At 45.5% G+C, this 20,433-nt stretch overlaps 2 protein-coding genes across 3 annotated transcripts in view; one reads left to right on the top strand and one right to left on the bottom strand.

Moving 5' to 3' along the window:
• SPIDR (scaffold protein involved in DNA repair) overlaps positions 1-19,744 on the top strand; it is a 429,134-nt gene extending 409,390 nt beyond the window's left edge. For both annotated transcript variants that reach the window (XM_049633718.1, XM_049633719.1), the window contains exons 17-20: positions 12,433-12,526; positions 13,583-13,697; positions 13,988-14,041; positions 18,156-19,744. In XM_049633718.1, the coding sequence (XP_049489675.1) occupies positions 12,433-12,526; positions 13,583-13,697; positions 13,988-14,041; positions 18,156-18,320 (428 nt within the window). In that variant the 3' untranslated portion in view covers positions 18,321-19,744. The remainder of the gene's footprint in view (positions 1-12,432; positions 12,527-13,582; positions 13,698-13,987; positions 14,042-18,155) is intronic.
• CEBPD (CCAAT enhancer binding protein delta) overlaps positions 19,712-20,433 on the bottom strand; it is a 1,553-nt gene continuing 831 nt past the window's right edge. Inside the window, exon 2 of the mRNA XM_049633722.1 lies at positions 19,712-20,433. This exon is cut by the window's right edge and continues 37 nt beyond it. Within this exon, the coding sequence (XP_049489679.1) occupies positions 20,023-20,433 (411 nt within the window). The 3' untranslated portion in view covers positions 19,712-20,022.

Below are 20,433 nucleotides of genomic sequence, written 5' to 3'. Positions count from 1 at the left end.
AGAAATTCATATTTCCAAAAGGCCTTCTGAGAGGACCTGTTCCCACCAGCCTTGCCCATCATAAGATTCCTGAGTCTTTTTATAATTTTTATAAACAGCAAAATCTCTGATCCCATTGTTGCTCTAATTCACATTCTCCTGCCTGCTTGTGAGGTTGAGCACTTATTCATTGTGTTCAGGTGATTTGGATCTTCTCTTCTGTGCATTTTCTTTTAGTGTTAAGGCCAAAACATAACTAAAGTTGTGATTCAAAGTGAGAAATGAGAGCAGTATAGCCTGGTGGTCCCGAAGAAAGCAGACTCTTCCATTTTGTCACCTAACACAGGGCTAATAGAATCCACCTTAAAGCATTGTTGAGGGTTAAACGAGATAATGCACATGAGGCTTTGGGGGCTTGGAGTTCTCACCGACTGGTGGAGAAGGATGACTGCCCCTGACAAGGAGGGCTGGATGACAGCAAAAGCCCATGAGGCAGTGGGTGGGTGGCCTTGGGACCGTCAGGATTTGTCAGGCAGAGTTGGGGAAGGCCTTCCAGACAGATGAAGGCCATATAGAAAACCCACGGAGATGCCAAGGGCAGTTGTAAAAGCTTTCTGTGCTGGAGGAGTCAGGGACCTCTTGGGATGGAGCTGTTTCTGTCTCATTCTGCTATTCCCAGTCATGCCAGCCACGGAGGCTGTGTGACCAGTTGTCCTAAATGAAGCAATTCTGTGAGCGCTGTAGGTAGACTGTGGTACAGAGCCAGGGTTGGTTGCTGGCAGGCCGTTTGGAAGCATGCCGGTAAGGAAGGGCTGGGAGTCTGCAGAGGCTGACTGGACTGTTGGGGCATCTGAGCGCTGGCTGCGCTGGGCCCCTGGGCACACAGGCTGTGAGGACCGTGCACGCTGCAGATGTATGCCCCGGAGCAGATAGATGCGTTGCGCATTTGTCCTCGTCACTGTGCCCACAGCGTGCTACCGCTTGCACATCTCCTCCACCTCCAGAGGCCCCCCTTGCACCTTCATTCTCTCCAGAGGTTGCTCCTGTTCTCCCACCCCTCACCTCTCTCAGAGCCCAGGATTGGTCAGGGGCCCAGAAGAGAGAGAAGGGTGCGGGAGCGGTGTTCTCTGCCCCACATTTGAGGGGAACCACCATGCACCCACACTGCTTAAGCTGTTCAGGACCCTGTTATTGTAAGACCATAAGAATTGCTACCGCCTGTAGCACCGTTTCAGCTAGAACCGCAGTATAGAAGTGAGCAGACGTGGGGCCAGGGGGTTTCCTTGCTCTGTTCCTGATCTTAAGGGGAAAGCATCTACTTAGTCAACCAGCTGTAGGGGTTTTGTTTATTTGTCATTCTTTCTGGTAAAGATAGTTTCTCTTTATTCCATACTTTGCAAGAAAAAATATTAGCTCTTTTGTGCTTCTTTTACTCCACTCTTCCTTGCCACCTTCCTACAGTTGTTTCTGTACTTTATAGTATAAAGATTGGTGATATTCTCTTCTATAACCATAATTAAGCCTTGAACACTGTCTACAGATTGATTTTTTTTTTAGATTTTCAAAGGTGAAAATCAATAAATGGTATTTTTAGTGTTATGATTATATAAATATTTTTCACCGAATAGGAAAATAGTATACTGTACTTCTGTTTCCTTGTTTGTTTGGGTTTTGTTTGTTTGTTTAATTTACATACAAGTTAGTTAGCATATAGCGCAACACTGATTTCAGGAGTAGATTCCTTAGTGCCCCTTCCCCATTTAGCCCATCCCCCCTCCCACAACCCCTCCAGTAACCCTCAGTTTGTTCTCCATATTTATGAGTCTCTTCTCTTTTGTCCCCCTCCCTGTTTTTATATTATTTTTGTTTCCCTTCCTTTATGTTCATCTGTTTTGTCTCTTAAAGTCCTCGTATGAGTGAAGTCATATGATATTTGTCTTTTTCTCACTGAGTAATTTTGCTTAGCATAATACCCTCTAATTCCATCCACAGAGTTGCAAATGGCAAGATTTCATTCTTTTTGATTGCCGAGTAATACTCCATTGTATATATATATATACCACATCTTTATCCATTCATCTGTTGATGGACATTGGGTCTCTTTCCATACTTTGGGTATTGTTAATGGCGCTGCTATGAACATTGGGGTGCATGAGTCCCTTCAAAACAGCACACCTGTATCCCGTGGGTAAATGCCTAGTAGTGCGATTGCTGGGTCGTAAGGTAGTTCTATTTTTAATTTTTTGAGGAACCTCCATCCTTTTTTCCAGAGTGGCTGCACCAGTTTGCATTCCCACCAGCAGTGCAAAAGAGATCCTCTTTCTCCACATCCTCACCAACGTCTGTTGTTGCCTGACTTGTTAATGTTAGCCATTCTGACAGGTGTGAGGTGGTATCTCATTGTGGTTTTGATTTGTATTTCTCTGATGATGAATGATGATTTTTCATGTGTCGGCCATCTGGATGTCTTCTTTGGAGAAGTGTCTGTTCATGTCTTTTGCCCATTTCTTCACTGGATTATTTGTTTTTTGAGTGTTGAGTTTGAAAAGTTCTTTATAGATTTTGTACTAACCCTTACTGATATGTCATTTGCCAATATCTTCTCCCATTACATTTGTTGCCTTTTAGTTTTGCTGATTGTTTCCTTCTCTGTGCAGAAGTTTTTATGTTGATGAGGTCCCAATAGTTCAATTTTGTTTTTGTTTCCCTTGACTCTGGAGACATGTTGAGTAAGAAGTTGCTGTGGCCAAAGTCAAAGAGGTTTTTGCCTGCTTTCTCCTCTAGGATTTTGATGGCTTCCTGTCTTACGTTTAGGTCTTTCATCCATTTTGAGTTTATTTTTGTGTGTGGTGTAAGAAAGTGGTCCAGGTTCATTTTTCTGCGTGTCACTGTCCAGTTCTCCCAGCACCATTTGCTGAAGAGACTGTCTTTATTCCACTGGATATTCTTTCCTGCTTTGTCAAAGATTAGTTGGCCATACGTTTGTGGATCCATTTCTGGGTTCTCTATTCTGTTCCATTGATCTGAGTGTCTGTTTTTGTGCCAGTACCACACTGTCTTGATGATTACAACTTTGTAATACATCTTGAAGTCCGGGATTGTGATGCCTCCAGCTTTGGTTTTTTTCTTTCTTTTCTTTTCTTTTCTTTCTGGTTCCATACAAATTTTAAGATTGTTTATTCTAGTTCTGTGAAGAATGCTGATAGGGATTTTTTTATGGGGTTTGCCTCATGGAATTTTATATTGACTTTCATTTTCCTTGTATTGCCTGTACCACACTTTTTTTTTTCAAATCTCCAAAAATGATGACAAATCATTGGAGTTATCCTTTTCCTTTATAATTTCCCTCCTAGAGCTTTCTCCCCCACCAAGACAGTCTTAACTATTTGCTTAACTACTGTCCTAGGACTCCCTCATATTACTCATTTAAGTTTGAGTCACTGTTTCCTACATATGACTTCTTTATTGGTTTCTTCCACCTGTAGGTTTTTGTAGGTGTTCTTTACCAAGTTAAGGAAGATCTTCTCTATTCCTGGATTGCTGAGAGTTTTTATCATGGCTGGGTGTTGGATATTGCCAAGTTATTTTTCTACATCTTTTGATATGATCATATGATTTTTCTTCTTTAGTCCATTAATATGACAGATTACATTAATTGATTTTTTTAAATATTGAACCAGCCTTGTATACCTGGAATAAATCCCACGTTTGGTTATGGTATATATTTTTTATATAGATTAGATTTGCTAACATTTTGTTAAGGACTTTGCATTTATGTTCATGAGAGGTGTTATTCTGTATTTTTCGTTCATGTAATTGTCTTTATCTGGTTTTATTTTAGGGTAATGCTGTCTTCATAGAATGAGTTTAGGAAATATTCCTTCTGCTTCTATTTTCTGAAGAGATTGTAGAGGATTGGTATGATTTCTTACTTACAAGTTTGGTAGAATTTGCCTGTGATCCTTCTGGTCCTGCTATTTTCTGTTTTGGAAGATTATGAATTATTTATTCAACTTCTTTAATAGAGATTAGCTTATTCAGATCATCTGTTTCCTCTCGTGTGAGTTTTGATAGACTGTGTATTTCAAGGAATTGATCCATTTCACGTAATTTAGCAAATTTGGGGGGTGGGTAGAGTTGTTCATAACATTATTTTATTATCCTTTTACTGTCCATGGGATCAGTAATGATGGCCCCTCTTTCATTTCTGATAAAATTAATTTGTTTCTTCTGTCTCTGGTACTGTTGATTAGACTGTTAGAAGTTTATCAGATAATTTTTATTAATCTTTTCAAGGGATCAAATTTGGGTTTCTTGAATTTCTCTTCTTGATTTTGTGTTTTTAATTGTATTGATCTCTCTTCTAATTTTCATTATTGCTTATATTCCCTTTGCTTTGGTTGTAATTTGCTTCTCTTTTTATTTTTCCTAAGATGAAAGCTATATATTAGATATTTTCTTATATATGCATAGAGTGCTATAAATTTCTCTCTAAGCACTGGTTTTGCTACATCCCACAAGTTTTGATATGTTTTAATTTTCATTTAGTTGAAAATATTTTAAAACCTCTCTTGAGATTTCTTCTTTGACCCATGTGTTAGTTAGAAGTGTATTGTTTAATCTCCAGTTATTTGGGGGTTTTCAGCTATCTTTTTGTTATTGACTTCTGTTTAATTCCGTTGTGGTCTAAGAACATACTTAGTATGATTTCTTTCCTTTTTTGAGAGAGAGAGCACATGAGCAGGAGAGGAGACAGAGGAATAGAGAGAGAATCCTAAGCAGGCTCCACGCTCAGCCTAGAGCCCAATGTGGGGCTCAATCCCACGACCCCGGGATCATGACCCAAGCTGAAATCAATAGTTAGACACCCAACTGACTGAGCCACCCAGGTCCCCCTGATTTCTATATGATTTCTATACTTTTAAATGTGTTTCATGCCCCACTTTGTGGTCTGTCTTGATGGATATTCCATGTGAGCTTGAGAAGAATGTTTATTCTGCTGTCATTGGATTGAGTATTCTATAAATGTCAATTAGATCCAATTGATTGATGATGCTGTTCAGTTCAGCTGTCTTTGTGATTGTCTGCCTTTGGACCTTTCAGTCATTGATAGAAGGGTATTGAAGTCTCAAAGAATAATAAATAAAATATAATAGTGGGTTTCTTTATCTCTCCTTGAAGTTTTATCAGTTTACTTCACATATTTTCACAGTCTGTTGTTAGGTGCATACACATTAAGAATTGTTATGTCTTCTTGGCGAATTGACCCCTTTATCATTATTTAATGCCTTTTCTGTCTTCTCTCTAATAATTTTCCTGGATCTGAAGTCTGCTCTGTCTAAAATTAATATACCTATTTTAACTTATTAGTGTTAGCAAGGTATATCTTTCTTCTATAATTTTACTTTAATCTCTATGTGTCTTTATAGTTGAAGTAGACAACAGAGTTAGCTCATGTTTTTTTGTCCACTCTGACAGTCTCTTTTAATTTATGTTTTTAGACCATTCACATATGAAGTGAATATTTATATAATTGGATTAATATCTATCGTATTTATAATTGTTTTCTATTCAGGGAACTTGTCTTCCACCCTCCTGCTTTATCTCATTTTATTGTTTTATTTTTTTTATTTTTTTGACATTAGAGTGCGAGCTGGGGAGAGGGGCAGAGGGAGAGTGACAGGGGATCTTAAGCAGGCTTCATGCTCAGTGGGAAGCCCGATGTGGGGCTCAACATAGTGGCTCAGTCCCATGACCCTGGGATCATGACCTGAGCCAAAATCAAGCTGCTCAATGAACTGAGCCATCAGGCACCCCTGCATTTTCTCATTTTAATTGAGTATTTTATGACTCTATTTTCTCCTCTTTCTCAGCATATTGATTACACTTTTCTTAACATTCTTTTTTTTTTAATGTTTATTTATTTATTTTGAGAGAGACAGAGACAGTGGGGGGGGAAGGGCAGAGAGATAGGAGAGACAGAATACCAAGCAGGCTCTGAGCTGACAGCACAGTGCAGAGGGGTTGATCTCACAGATCTCAGATCATGACCTGAGCTGAAATCAAGAGTTGGATGCTTAACTGACTGAGCCATCCAGGCGCTTGCTTTTTTTTTTTTTTTTTTTTTTTTTTTTTAACATTCCTTAGTGGTTGCCCTAGATACTGCAATATATATTTATAACTAACCAAGTCCACTTTGAAATAACACTATCCTGCTTCAAGGGTAGTACAGGTATCTTGTAAGGATATTCTCAATTCCTCTCTCCCATTCCTTAGAACATTGCTGACATTCACTTATCCATAAGGTATAATCACTGAATACATTGTTGTTATTAATGACCTAAGCAAACTATTATGTTTTACATTAATTTTTATTATTCCTTCTCTGATGCTCTTCCTTTAGTTTATGTAGATCCAGCTTCTGACTTTTATCCTTTTCTTCACATGCCACCACTTTAATGTAGAGTTCCCTGTGGATCTCTATCTGAAGGTATCCTGCAGGCCTCTGGGTGGGTCAGGTGGATATGTAAACACTATTATCACAGAGCTGCCAGATCCCCTGATAAGAACCAGTTAACTAGGGATTTAGAGAAAACAAAACCCCAGCTGCAGAATAGCAAAGATTGGCCCAGTCTCCCATGCAAGAACACCCCACGTAAGGTAGAGGCTGGGGCAGTGAACAGATCCCACTGATGGATGAAGGGCCACAGAGGCTTCCCTGCTTTCCAGCCAGCTGTGGACTTGTCCAGATCTGACTCCAATCAAAGCCACACAAGCCTAGAGTCCTTACTACTCAGTGAGGTAACAATAGCAGACACCCCTTTCTCCATAACTCAGCCTTGCTCTACTCTGCCCTTCCCTGTCCTGGAAAGTCCAGTGATGGCTTGTCCAAAGAGAGCTCCAAGCAGGCTCTTTCACCATCTGCGGGAGGTCAGTGCTGGGAGGTGGACAGCTCTCTGCAGCAGCTAAATCAGGTGGGCATCAGGGTCTCCAACAGTGGTGTGGACCTTGCAGAACATTGAGCATTTTCCCCGAGTAGAGCTTGAACAAAGTCAGAGTATGGCCCCGTGAGCTAGTCCTTCACTGAGAACAAACATCTCCACCTGCACGAGTGCTCCATCTGTTCAAGTGCTCCATCTGTCTGCTAGAGTCCTCCATCTGCTCGAGTGCTCCATCTGCTCGAGTGCTCCATCTGCTCAAGTGTTCCTGGAAAACGGAGCCCCCGTGGGGGACAGTGCTCACTGACGTGCTTGGGTTGCCAGGCCTTCTGGTGTCATTTCCCAATCATCAGCATCCACCCTATGCAAGGGCTCTTCCCAGTTCACTTCTTTTAGGATAAAAAAGTTTTGCAGCATTGATTTTTATCTCATTGCGTTGCTCACCACTTGCTTACATTCCCCTCGCTAGTGGGTGGTGGTCTCGCTCAATGCCAGGGGCACCGACACAGCAAGTGTAAATTTGTACTCTGCCTCCCTGGAAATGTGTGGCCAAGTCCTATCTTCAGACCAGGCTTTGGCCTCACTTCTGAGCCCCAGCTTCTGTCCGTTAGAAAACACGAGTGGAGAGGAGGGTGTGCCAGAGAGTTGAAAGTCACTGAAGAAAATACCGGAGCCCGGAGCCGCCCTGTCCCCTACTGGAAAGGAGCCACTGCGCTTCCCAGGAAGGAGCCTGTGAAAGAACCTTTTTGAAAACATGTTTTAATGGATCTGTGATACACCTTTCCCAAACCTGATTACAAGAGATTCCTGTAAATAAGACAGGGAAAGTAAAAAGTTTATTTTATTTTATGTTTTAAGTAAACTCCATGCCCAGTGTCGAGCCCAATGCAGGGTTTGAACTCAGGGCTGTGAGATCAAGACCTGAGCTGGAATCAAGAGTCCATGCTTAACTAGCTGAGCCACCCAGGCACCCCAAAAAGTAAAAGCTTCTAATAGTGCATTGCAGCCAAACAATGAGTATGGTTACAACCCTCAAACTCTAACAAAAATGGGGTTTTTTTCCCCCTTTTGTTTTCATTTAAGCAAATGTTCTAGATGCTAACAGTTTAATAGTACACTTCCCAGCCATCCCTTGGAATTTATTTCGAGTTACTGGAAGGCATCTCCAGTGGTGTGTACCCCAGATGAAATATATTTCTTCAACTGTGTCTTGTTCCCTGCTGGAAGGAAATTGCTTAATCCCATCTAAATGTAAGCGCAGTTAACACCCAAAGATATCTTAGGATACAAAGGAACTTTAGTTGGTAGCAGTCTTCTTTTAATTAGTTCATGTAGCATACACTTAGCAAGTACTGCTGTGAACCAGCTGGCACTGGGCACACACACCCGTGGCATGGGAACCCTCATCCCACTTGGCCCTACTTATGCGTCTGCCTCTTGTGAATTGGTCAACACTCCTTTCCGGCTGTATTATAAGCCGTTATTGACTTTACTTTTTATCCCTTTGACTCAATCTTGATTAGATTTGCAAGGACAATGAAATTAGCTGGGACAGCCTTTTCAAAATCAAGATCTATTATTTTCATTTTTAAAAAGTCATTCAAGTAGGCTTGCATGAATGCATTTTAATAAATCAAGCCTACTTAGTTGTAACAATTGTTTTATCCCCTACAGATACGTTTCTCCTAATGCTTGTTCTAGTGGAGAATGAAAGTCTTTGCTCCAGGACTAGGAGGGATGATTCTTCTATTTTTCTGGAAACTTAGGTCACACCTTTTCAAATGTCTAATCTCACCACTTTTCAACAAGAATGGTCTATGGTTTGCTAATGTATCTAGATGATATCTATATCAAGATATCTATATCTAATTGTCATTTCAAGACAATTAGAGCATCTCAATCTCCTGTTTAAAATTCCTCACTGACTTCTCATGCCTTCCAAGTCTAACATCCCTAGCAAGACCCTGAGTGACTTGGGTTCCCAACCTCTCAGCCATATCATTTGCCTTTCCTTCATGCCTGTTTGGCCTCCAGCCCCACCAGCACCTGTCACCCACCTACAACCACACCTCGTGTCTCTTCTTTTGGGAAACCTTCCCTGACCTCAAGCTAGCTGGAGAGCCTCTCTTCTCTACCTCCAAGGGTCTTTTCCATTTCTCAATTTAGCATTTATTTCATGATAATATTTAATAGACTATTTTTATTTATTTATGAATGTACTATATATGTGTTTATTTATTTTAAGTAGGCTCTGTGCCCAATGTGCGGCTTGAACTCACCACCCTGAGACCAAGAGTCATACTGAGCCAGCCAGGCACCCCCTTAATAGACTATTTTTAGAGCAGTTTTAGGTTTACAGCACAGTTGAGCAGAAGTTACAGAGATTCCCCATACCTCCTGCCCCTGCACATGCACTGCCTCCCCCATTATCAACATCCCCCACCAGGGTGATAAATTTGTCGCAGTTGATGAGCCTACATTGTCACATCATAATCACCCAAAGTCCAGAGTTGACATTAGAGTTCCTTCTTGGTATTGTACTTCCATGGGTTCAGACAAATGTACAACATGTATCCATTATCACAGTATCAGACTGAGTAGTTTCACTGACATAAAAATCCTCTGCTCCACCTATTCACCCTCCCTCCCCTTTAACACATGGTAGCCGTTGATCTTTTTACTGTCTGTGTAGTTTTGCTTTTTCCAGAATGTTGTATAGTTAGAATCATGCAGTATATGGCTTTTTCAAACTGGCTTCTTTCACTAAGCAATATGAATTCAGTTTCCATGTATGTTTTCATGGTATTATAGCTCATTTCTTTTTAGTGCTGAATAATATCCCATTGTCTGGATGTACCACGGTTTATCCATTCACCTGCTGAAGGACATCTTGGTTGCTTCCAAGTTGTGGCAATTAAGAATAAAGCTGCTGGGGCGCCTGGGTGGCTCAGTTGGTTAAGTGTCCAACTCTTGGTTTCGGTTCGGGTCATGATCTCATGGTTCGTGAGTTCAAGCCCCGCATAGGGCTCTGTGCTGACATTGCGGAGCCTGCTTAGGATTCTCTCTCCCTCTCTCTCAAAATAAATAAATAAAAACTTAAAAAAAAAGAAGAAGAAGAAAGCTGCTGTAAACATCTGTATACAGGTATTTGTGTGGACATAAATTTTCAACTCCTTTGGATGAATACCACCAAGCACAATTGCTGGGTCATATGGTAAGACTATGTTTGGTTTTATAAGAAATTGCCAAAACTGTGTTCCGAAGTAGCTGTACCATTTTGCATGCCCACCGACCATGACTGCGAGTTCCTATTGTTCCATATCCTTACCAGAATACGGTGGGGTCAGTGTTCTGGATTTTGGCCCTTCTAATAGGTGCATAGTGTTATCTCATTGTTGGGTATTTTGTTTTGTTTTACTTATTATAGTTGACTCACAGTGTTACAGGAGTTTCAAGTGTACAACATCGTGATTTGACAACTTTATCCATTGTGCTGTGCTCACTGCAAGGGTAGCTACCATCTGTCACCATACAGCTCTATTATCGTATCCTCATAACATTTATTCCATGACTGGAAGCCTGTAACACTTCACCCATTTTGCCCATCCCCCACCCCTCTCTCCGCTGGCAACTACCACTTTGTTCTCTGTATTTATGGGTTTGTTTCTACTTTGTGTTTGTTTGGTTGGTTGTTTCGGTTTTTAGATTCTACATATAAGCAAAATCATATGGTATTTCTCTTTCTCTGACTGACTTATTTCACTTAGCATAATACCCTCTAGGTCCATCCTTTTTATTGCACATGGCAAGATCTCATTCTTGTTTATGATTGAATAATATTCCCCTGTGTGTGTGTATGTGTATCACATCTGTTTTTATCCATTCATCCATAGAGGGACACTTGGACTGCTTCCATAAATTGGTTATTGTAAATAATGCTGCTATAAGCATCAGAGTGTATATATCTTCCAATTAGTGTTTTTGTATTCTTTGGTTAAATACCCAATAGGGGAATTACTGGATTATATGGTATTTTTATTTTCAATTTTTTGAGGAACCTCCATACTGTTTTTGAGCCACCTCCATACAGTGGCTGCCCCCGTTGGCATCCCCACCAACAGTACATGAGGGCTCCCCTTTCTCCACATGCTTGCCAGCACTTGTTATTTCTTGTCTTTCGGAGTTTAGTGATCCCAACGGGTATGAGGTGATATCTTGTTGTTCTGATTTGTATTTCCCTTTTAATCAGTGATGTTGAGCATCTTTTCATGTGTCTGTTGGCCATCTTGATGTCTTCTTTGGAAAAATATCTAGTCAGGTCCTCAGCCTGTTTTTAAATGGATTACTTGGAATTTTGTGTGTGTGTGTTTGTGTTCTCCTTGTTTTAATTTGCATTTCCCTGCTCATATGATGTTTGACATCTTTCATATACTTATTTGCCATCTTATATTATCTTTGGTGAGGTATCTATGAAGGTGTTAGGCCCATTTTTTAATTGGGTTGTCTGTGTTATTGTTGAGTTGTAAGAGTTCTTTGTATATTTTGGATAACAGTCCTTTATCCGATATGTTTTTGTGAATGTTTTCTCCCATATTCATATTTTTCTCATTATTTGTTCATCTCTCTTCTCAACCAGACTGGAGAGTCCACAAGAGTGGGGATTGTAGTATTCATCATTATATATTTCATGCTACATGTATATCCCACACTAAGTAGCATTGTATACACATTTGTTTGTTGAATAAATAAATCACAAATATTGGATTACAAAAGAAATAAGGAAACCAAAGAAATCACATAAGAGGGTAACAAACCAATAAGAATACTTCTCTTTCCTTACCAAAGAAGTGGAAATGAACATCAGGAATTCCATTATACTTATCAAGGAAGCAAATACTGAGGTGAGGCTAACACTCTGTGAATGGATGGTGACAGTGTGAATGACTGTGAACCTCCTTGTGGGACACAGCTTCTAACAGGGTGTTTCTGTATCTCCAACACTCGTACTCTTGACAGAGTGATTCTGCTTCCAGGAATCTAGCCCGAGAAAGAGATCTCAGTACAATAAGGACCTTACGTGGAAAGATTTCCACTGCCTCAGACCTGTATGTCCACTATGGAGGTAACCGTGACTTAAATGGAATATCAAATAAGACAGTCCTTGCAACAGCTCTACAGCAACCTACAAAGTAGTGTGAGACACTGCCCCGACAGCTTGCTTGTAATGATTTCAGTATGTACACATCTGGAAAAAAACGGAAAACAATGAGGCAGAATGGAAATACTTGGTTAGGTAGTAATATGGGCAAGTTTTAAACAACTTACTTTTTATTGTTGTAGTTTTGTTTGTGCAGTACATGGAAATTATAAAAAGCTTGGGAACATTTGTATAAACGCACAAGGGAGAGAACAACCTGAGGAACCTCACACTAGCATCTAGGGCCTGAGGGACAGAGAGAAGTTGGGAGGGCGGACACTGCCCCTGAGACTCCATCTTTGTTTCACATGGGCCCAGGCACTGTGGTTGGTGTGGATGAGAGCACGGCTTTCTCATGGCCCACCTGTGACCTGTGTGGCAACGAGAGACTGGAGCAGAGCCCAGGAGACAGGTAAGCATGCAGCAGCTGTCCTGAAAGAGCCCAGGGCAGCCGCAGCCAGTCCTAGGGCCCCAGTGCCACGCTGCCTCAGGCCAGCTTCCCCTGCCAGGGCCCAGGCATGACTCCCACCCGGAAGCCAAGTAGCGGCACTGCAGCTAGAAGGCCGTGGTGCAAGGTGAGCTTGCTTCCTCATGGCAGGGCGTGTTGCCGGTCCTCGCAGTTCACCAAAGAGGAAAGAGCCCGGTTTTGTACTCAGCTCCTTTATCTCCGGTCAGGAGTAAAAAGAAAAACTCAGGGCCAATGTGAATGAATGAGACAAACTTGGTGACTCTACAGCTTGTCCTCTGTGGGGGTACAGACTTTTCCAGAGACCAGTGAACATCTGTGTAAACAGACATTCCTTCCCTGGACGAGCATTACTGCATACCCTCCCTTGGGCCCCAGGGGGTTGGGTATCAATGTAGTTCTCTGAGCCGGTTCCCCAGCCTCCCAAGGTGACTTTGTCACCTGACAGGAGGAGGCCCGATTGTTACTTTTCTGCTTCTTAATAAGTAAAGGACAGCTGTCTCCTTGACGCCTCCTGGGCCGGTGGCCTTAGGTATAAACAAGTCATTACTGGATCATATTTAAGAGACAAGAAGAGTTTGAGTCACAGGCTTACTTGGTGGCAGTAAGGAGCATAGCTACTGGTGACAAGGAGGAGGTTGTCCTGTTGAGGCAGAAGGGAAGCCCTGACCTCTGCTTGCTGAGCCCAGGGCCTCCACTTGGCTTCGTGGGATGTTTGCTGTCCCCCCTCTCCCAGCTCGAATGAGACTGCCCTGCCCGTGTCCCTTCCGTCCCTTGGGGCATCAGTTACCTACGCAGCCCTTAGCGGGAGGCTGACACTGGTCCCTCAGAACAGGCTGAGCCTGGAGCTTCTTCTGGCCTATTTCAGGAATTTCGTTTCTGAGGGTAAATCCCCTTTTCTGTCTCAGCAAACACTCGTGTTTAGAAAAAATTGTCTACCACTAGACTCTTCTGATTTGTGCTTTCCAAGTCCTATCTTCCCTGTGTGTTTCCAAACAACAGAGGCGCCTTTTCCTGTGGGGACTGCTCCCGCGTGGTCATCTCTCCTCTTCCCAGAAGGCACTTGCAGGTGTTCCTGGACTGCCCCTCTCGCCCCCAGTGCACAGTGAGGGTCAAGGTAGGAGGCGGGCGGTGCTCGCGTGCGTCCCACTCTGTTGTCACAGAGCCCCTCTGCCGCACCGCCAGCTGGGAGCGCGGCCTCTGTTTTTCCTTCCCTGGGGGAGGGGAGGGAAGGGCTCCCCCTCAGGAACACTGTCTTCCCGTGTCTGTGACTTACAGTCACGTTGGACTTAAGACTTGGAGAGGGAAGCTACCGGAGAGATGAAGACTCGACATGGACCCCGGGCGCGGGGCTGAGCACTGGCACCCATCCTGGGGTTTAACCCGCCCGCCCCGCTGTCGTTGCAGCTGTCCCAGGCCAGTGTTTCTTCGCTCCTGAGGTTCGCCGCCTGCGAAGATGGGGTAAGTCCAGGGACACGCAGCCCCGGTGTCCAGCCCTGTGCGCTTCAGCCCGAGTCAGTGGATCATCCCCAGGTGCAGACCCCCGCCTCCCGCACTCTCGGTCACAGCGGAGTGCCGCAGTGGAATCGGGCGCGTCCTCGGTGTGTGGAGTAGGCCGAGACGTGGGCGCGCCACACCGCGGTCTCTTCCCGGCAAGGGCCGAGTCTGTTCACGAGACCTTTCCCTTGTGGGATTGAGGCGCTTTCCTAACCAGTCTTGCAGTAGATCCATGAATCTATCTCCCTGGCTTTGATTTTAGGAAGACAGTTGACCCTTCAAGGCCTGCCATGGTTTTACGTTAAGAGAACGGCAATATCTGAGGCACACGTCTTGTGTTTGTTAATTGCTGGGTATTCCAGAGTCTGAGTAACTGGAACATTACCGTTATTTCTCAGAACCGTTTTGCCTGCCCTGAGAGTTGCTGTGGTGTGAGGCTTAGTGAAGCGGTGTGCTCCTTCAAGAACACCACCACCTGAACATACATAACTTACGGCCTAGAGACAGTTTCTTCCTTGTAAAATTTGGCCCTCATAAACAGGAAAGGTCTGTCCTTGACATGTCTGGTCAAAACCATCTGCTAGCACCACAAGTGGCCCGTGGACTCACTGAACCCCGGAGAAGAGCACGGGGGACTGACCGCTGCGATGGTGCCAGGGCACAGTTCCCAGGTCACAAAAGGTATCTGTGGCCAGCGGTGGGTCCACATCCAAGTAGCAGACTTGGGCCAGCTGGGCAGATTGTGGCGAAAAGCGGGCTGGCCATCTGCAGAACTTTCTGATGGGATCCCATGGCCAAATTCCAGCTCCGATTGCAGCCGGAACGCAGGGCTCCTCCGGAGGTGCGAGGGGCTTCTGCCTCCGGCAGCTGCCAGCCCCTCCTGAGGCGCAGAGGTCGGCAGCACAGGAGGTGGAGCAGCCATTCACACTCCTCCCTCAAAACCATGGCTCTCAAAGTTTGGACTAAACTGGGACGTGGATGAATCCACGAATAGGATCCTAGGGGATCACTGGTCCGACCAGGTTTCAGGGCGGAACTGCCCGTGGAGCCCTAAAAAGAGTTTCTGGCTCTCTCCCTGGGGTACAGCGCACCGGCGGGGGCATAGCTCCCTAGTGCAGCATGGGGACACCTCCAGCCCCACGCCAAACCTGTATCCCAAGGGCTGCTTCACGTGTAGGGACTGATGGGAGGGCTCGTGAGCAAGTACTCCCTGACTGTGTCCAAGTAAAATGTGAGTCGGTAACTACAGCGGGCCACCAACTGTGCTCACCGTTTTTCTTCCACCTTTGCCTTATTTAACGTCCCCAACATCTCGGTAGTGCAGAATCCTGCAAGGAGCTGATAGAAGATGGGTGTAAGAAGGTCCTCTGTGGAGACATGAGCATGAGTTTTGCAGTCCTGATTCTGTCCATTTTCTGGGTGAGAATGCACATTTGCCAAAATCCAAAGAATCAAATTAGTCTTTCCATGAGAACCATAGCTCCACTCCCTGGAACAGATGTACTGTTTCTGGTCAGGACACCGGAGTGTGAAGTTTTATACCGAAACTTTGACGTGTTCAAGCTACAGAGGTGAGAAATGGAGCGGCTGCTGTTGTACATGTTAGTTGTCAAAGGTCACATTATAGTGATACGAAATTTGGAGTTTGTTTCCTAGCTTTCAGAAAAATAAAAGTTGAAGGGAAATGTAGTGCGCCTTTTAAAAACAAACCCATTTCACACGTATGTACATTCAGTCCGTTCATATGAACAGTGCGCTTGCATTTGCTAGTGTGACTGTTCTGTACCTTTCCATCTTAATTCCCCCCAAACATAATTATCGTTTGATTTCCACTTATCAGTGATATAGTTATTATTGACTATGATGTGGTTATTATAATCTATCGCTGCCAAATCTGATGTTGGTAAGAAGGAATGATCTGTTCCTGACTTTGTTTACAAGCCAGAATTCTCCACCTTTACCTAAGTGAGTGTAGGAGTGCCTGGGCCTCCTACTTCCCCACGCACGAATGTACAAGTAGTGAGAGACAGCAAAGAAGTACCCAGCCGGCCTACCTCAGTCCTCCCAGCCGGGGATGGCGACCCCTTACTCTGCACGGCCCTATGGGCGCCCTCCACACCCCACAGTCCTGCGGCTGTCTGGTTCTCTGCCATCTCTCCAGGATCAGACCCCTCTTGGTTTATAGCAAGTCCTTGACGAATGATCAAGGCAGTGGGCCACGAACCTGACATCAATGGCACAGATGAGCTGGGGCTGAGGAAGGCCTCAGCCACGGTTGTCCAGTGAGAGACTTTAGTTCCGCCTCTTCATCTGTCTTTTTTTGTTTGTGTTTGTGTTTTAGAGAGGGAGAGAGTGCACAAGCGGGAGAGGGACAGAGAGGGAGAGAGAGAGAGAGAGAGAGAGAGAGAATCTCAAGCAGGCTCCACACTCAGCACAGAGCCTGTTGCGGGGCTCAATCCCATGACCTTGGGGCCACGACCTGAGCTGAAATCAAGGGTCTGAGCTGCCCTTTGACCCCTCTTCACCTGTCTTGACTGCAACTCTTACTCCCCCATCCCTCCATTAAGCACTGAAGAAACCAAAACTACTGATCACATTGAATAGGCTGGGTGTGTTACAATATGCCTTACTTCAAAGACGGGAAAGCAGAACGATCTTGTGGACTGGCGGTAGAGCAGTGTTCACATCCCAGGTTGATCCCAGGTTGAACATCATGTTACTGCTTCAAAACCAACCACCCCAAAGCTTAGGTGGCCTCCATACTTACTCTGCATACAGAACTGCAGTTTGGGTAGGGCTCTGCCAGGACAGCTCTGCGGGCCATCAGTTGGTGCCCCAAAGCCTAGGCTGGACTCACAAAACGCCCTTCAGTCCCCAACTGACTGCTGTGCTCCTTTGCCTGGGACCTTCTCGGGCTCTGGCCACATAGTCTAGCTTCTCTCACGATATGTGTCTGGATCCCAAGAGATGCAGGCAGAAGCTGGGCTCCTTCCTGACCAAGCTGGGGATGCCACTCAGTGTCCTTTCCACCATACTTTCCGTGAGAAGTAGTCACTAAGTCCAGCCCAGGAGCCAGGGTAAGGGCAGTGAGGTGCCCACCTTCGATGGGAGGGCACCAGGGCGCCACAGACACGTGCCTACTTTTGCCACGTTGTCAGAGCCCTCCAGCCTCCATCTCCTTCGCGAAGACACATTAACGATGGAAGGAGTGAGCTAAAACATACAGACCTGAGCTACCATAGAGTTGTGTGAAGGGGTCTTGCGCAGAGGAGGGGTGGTGCGCCTCAGACAGCATTCTGCAAGTGGCAGCAAAAGAGCCTCTGAAAGAACCTGTTACCTTCCAGGGCTTCGGTCTCTGCTGAAGCCAGAGATGGGATTCATCCCAGCGAGTTTGAGCCGCTCTTTATTTTCAGTCCCACTTCCCCCCAACCCCTGGAAGAAAGCGTTCTGAGGTTTGAAACCTGCCACACCTTCCTAGCACAGTCATCTGGTTCCCATGCTGTCCAGTGCCCTGAGTTCTCATCTAGAGATGAAACCTGCCTGTAAGATACTCCTCAAACAGTGTGAAGAAAAAGCTTTCTGTATGTTTGGCCTGAGAAGAGTTACTCTAGAAAAAACGGGATCCCGTTAAGGAGGGAAGTTTGGGGCAAAGTACCAGGCAATCCTTTGACCAGAAGTGTTGCTAGATTGGGGAAGTGTCCCAAAGGAAGTGGAAGACAGCTGCAAGCATGATGCGTGCCCTGCCCCCAGCCTTCCCACTAGAGACCGGGGCACATCCCTTTGTATGTCAGTCCCCAGTTCCTCTCCAAGGATAGCCAGCTGGGACGTCCTTGTCGTTGCATCCACTAACAGAGATCAGAAAACAGGAGCTCCTTCATTTGCCATAATCAACAGGGCTTTTATCTAGCCTGTCACTTTTTTTCTTCCTCACCCTGTTGTTCTCACCATTTGCAAAGTGGAAGGTCACAGACTAAGGGAAGGACCTTCTGCTCTGCTCTTTGGTGTTCTGTGTTGTTGGGAACAGGACGTCCGGGGCTAGCTCTATTTGCTTTAACCGGCATGCCTTCTGTCACTGCAGAGTTATGAAGTGCAGAGTGTCCTCGGAAAGGAGGTGGGGTTGTTGAATTGTTTTGTCCGGTCCGTAACCACCCACCCGGCTAGCTGCGTTGGATTGGAGGAAATCGAGCTCCTGACTGCAGGAAGAGCCTCTTCCCGACACTGCCCGTCGCCACAGGAGCTGTGAACTTTGTGATGCAGCGGAGGTGGTGGTGGTTTGGGGTAGTTATCTGTTAACTACGGGCAGAGTGAGTGTACTGTATGATCTTGAAATGGAACTTAGATTTTTCTAGGGCAAATGTTAGCAAGATAATTTTGTAAACTCTACCTCAAAATGCTTTTTTCTACAGTTATATTTTACGACCTTTCTGCAAATTCAGGAACATGTTACGTTAAAACTTAACTAAGCTTGAGGCCTTCATTTTGTACTTCATCTTAGGCAGTATTAAAACAGCAAGAAAAAAATTCTGCTCACTTGTAATTTTTAAGTGTTTAAAACCGTTACTCCTAAAGTATAGATAAGTTACCTGCTGTGATTCTCGCTATACCTATAGGCCTGTTTAATCATGCTGGGTACTGTGCACAGACAGCCGAGATTACAGACTCAAGAGGAGTGATTGGTTATTGTTGGCTTTGTTGGCAGAGATTTAAAGTAACACGAAATGATGAATAAATTGTCTTTAGACAATAAAGATTTTGTTTCCTCCTTTATAACAAGACAATCATGATAGGCCACGGTTAAATTACATAAAGATAGACCTAGCAGTCCAGAGCAAGAAAGGGTGCCGAGTACCCGCTTTAATTGAGGGAAAGGTGAACGGCTTGATTTGTCCTGATGAAGCTTTGAAACATTTCAACGACTGGCAGGACTGCTGCTTTTGAGGAGCTTTTTGACCGTCTTTTGCATCTACCACAGAACTATCTTATGTTTACACCCACTCGGAAAACCTACTGGAAGCTGTACCTAAGACTGAGGAAAGTGAAAGCAGAGTCCCATGGAAGCCAAAGACGACTCAGACATGCTGTGCGGAGAGCCGGATCCTTCCCCTCACCCCTCACCCCTCACCCCTGCAGCAGCCAACTGAAGTTAGCCCCGGGGGGCTCTTGCCTACAGAGGAGCCCCTAAGTCAACTGCAGGACCGGTCATCCCGCCAGCCTCCTCCCCAAGTCCCGGAACTTCTCTGGGAGCACCTTCCACCGGAAAGCTACTAGTCTAGCACGAGTTCCTTTATTCGTGCTTCCTCGATCTTAAGCAAACAAAACATCTGGAGGTAGACTCTGGCAGGTTTCAAAGAGCAAAGCAGATCCCCTCTTCTAGGGAGCTCAGGTCCCCCCTCAGGGACACACACCTGAGTCCCGCGGCCTCCCCGGTGCCTTGCTGCACGCCTGGCACTGGAACGTGCCCTTCCCCAGCGAGGTCCTGGGGCCACCAGCATTCAGGAGTCACTGTGAATACGGGAATCGGGGGTGGTTTTAAATGCTTCTTTATTCTTACAAATGCTGTAAAAATTAATATAAAAAAGTGAGCATGCTCAGTCTTTTCCTCTTATCTACAATACAAAGGGTTTGTCTGAAAAGTTTGTTTCCTTTTTTTTTTTTTTTTTTTTTTTTACAAATGTACCTTAGCTGCATCGACAGGAGTAAGATGTAGAAAAGCTACCATTATAAAAATAACTTAAGGGGAAAGAAACACGCATAGCTTCTCTCGAAGTTCAGTGGTGGTTCAGTCCAGGCCGTAGGCTCCTCCGTGGGCGCGTCCCAAAGACACTGCGGCCGGCGCCCAGCGGCTCTCGCGGCGTCCGGGCGGGGCGCGCTCCGCTCCCGGGCCCGTCGGGTCTGAGGTATCGGTCGTTGGTGAGTCTCTCCCGCCCCCTCCCCCGGACCGCGCGTTACCGGCAGTCGGCGGCCCCGGCGGCCGGCAGGAAGGGCGGGCTGGGCAGCTGCTTGAAGAACTGCCGGAGGCCGGCCAGGTCCCGCGTGAGCTGCTCCACGCGCTGGTGCAGTTTCTCGTTTTCGGCCGACAGCTCCACCAGCTTCTGCTGCATCTCCTGGTTGCGCCGCTTGGCCTTGTCGCGGCTCTTGCGCACGGCGATGTTGTTGCGCTCGCGCCGCTGCCGGTACTCCGGGCTGCCGCGGTCCGGGCCCCTCTTGCCCGCGCTCTTCTCCCGCGCCGGGCCCGGGGCGGGGCTCGGCCCGGGGCTGCCGCGCGGCGGCTCGGGCGACGTGGGCGGCGTGGGCTGCGCCGCGGCCGCCAGGCTCACCACCGTCTGCGCGCACGCGGCCACCTGCGCCGGCAGCAG

Source organism: Panthera uncia, chromosome F2 (assembly GCF_023721935.1).
Source record: "Panthera uncia isolate 11264 chromosome F2, Puncia_PCG_1.0, whole genome shotgun sequence".
NCBI classification, from domain to species: Eukaryota; Metazoa; Chordata; class Mammalia; order Carnivora; family Felidae; genus Panthera; species Panthera uncia.
The sequence above is the reverse complement of the archived record's forward strand: the minus strand, read 5'-3'. Positions and strand labels throughout refer to the sequence as shown.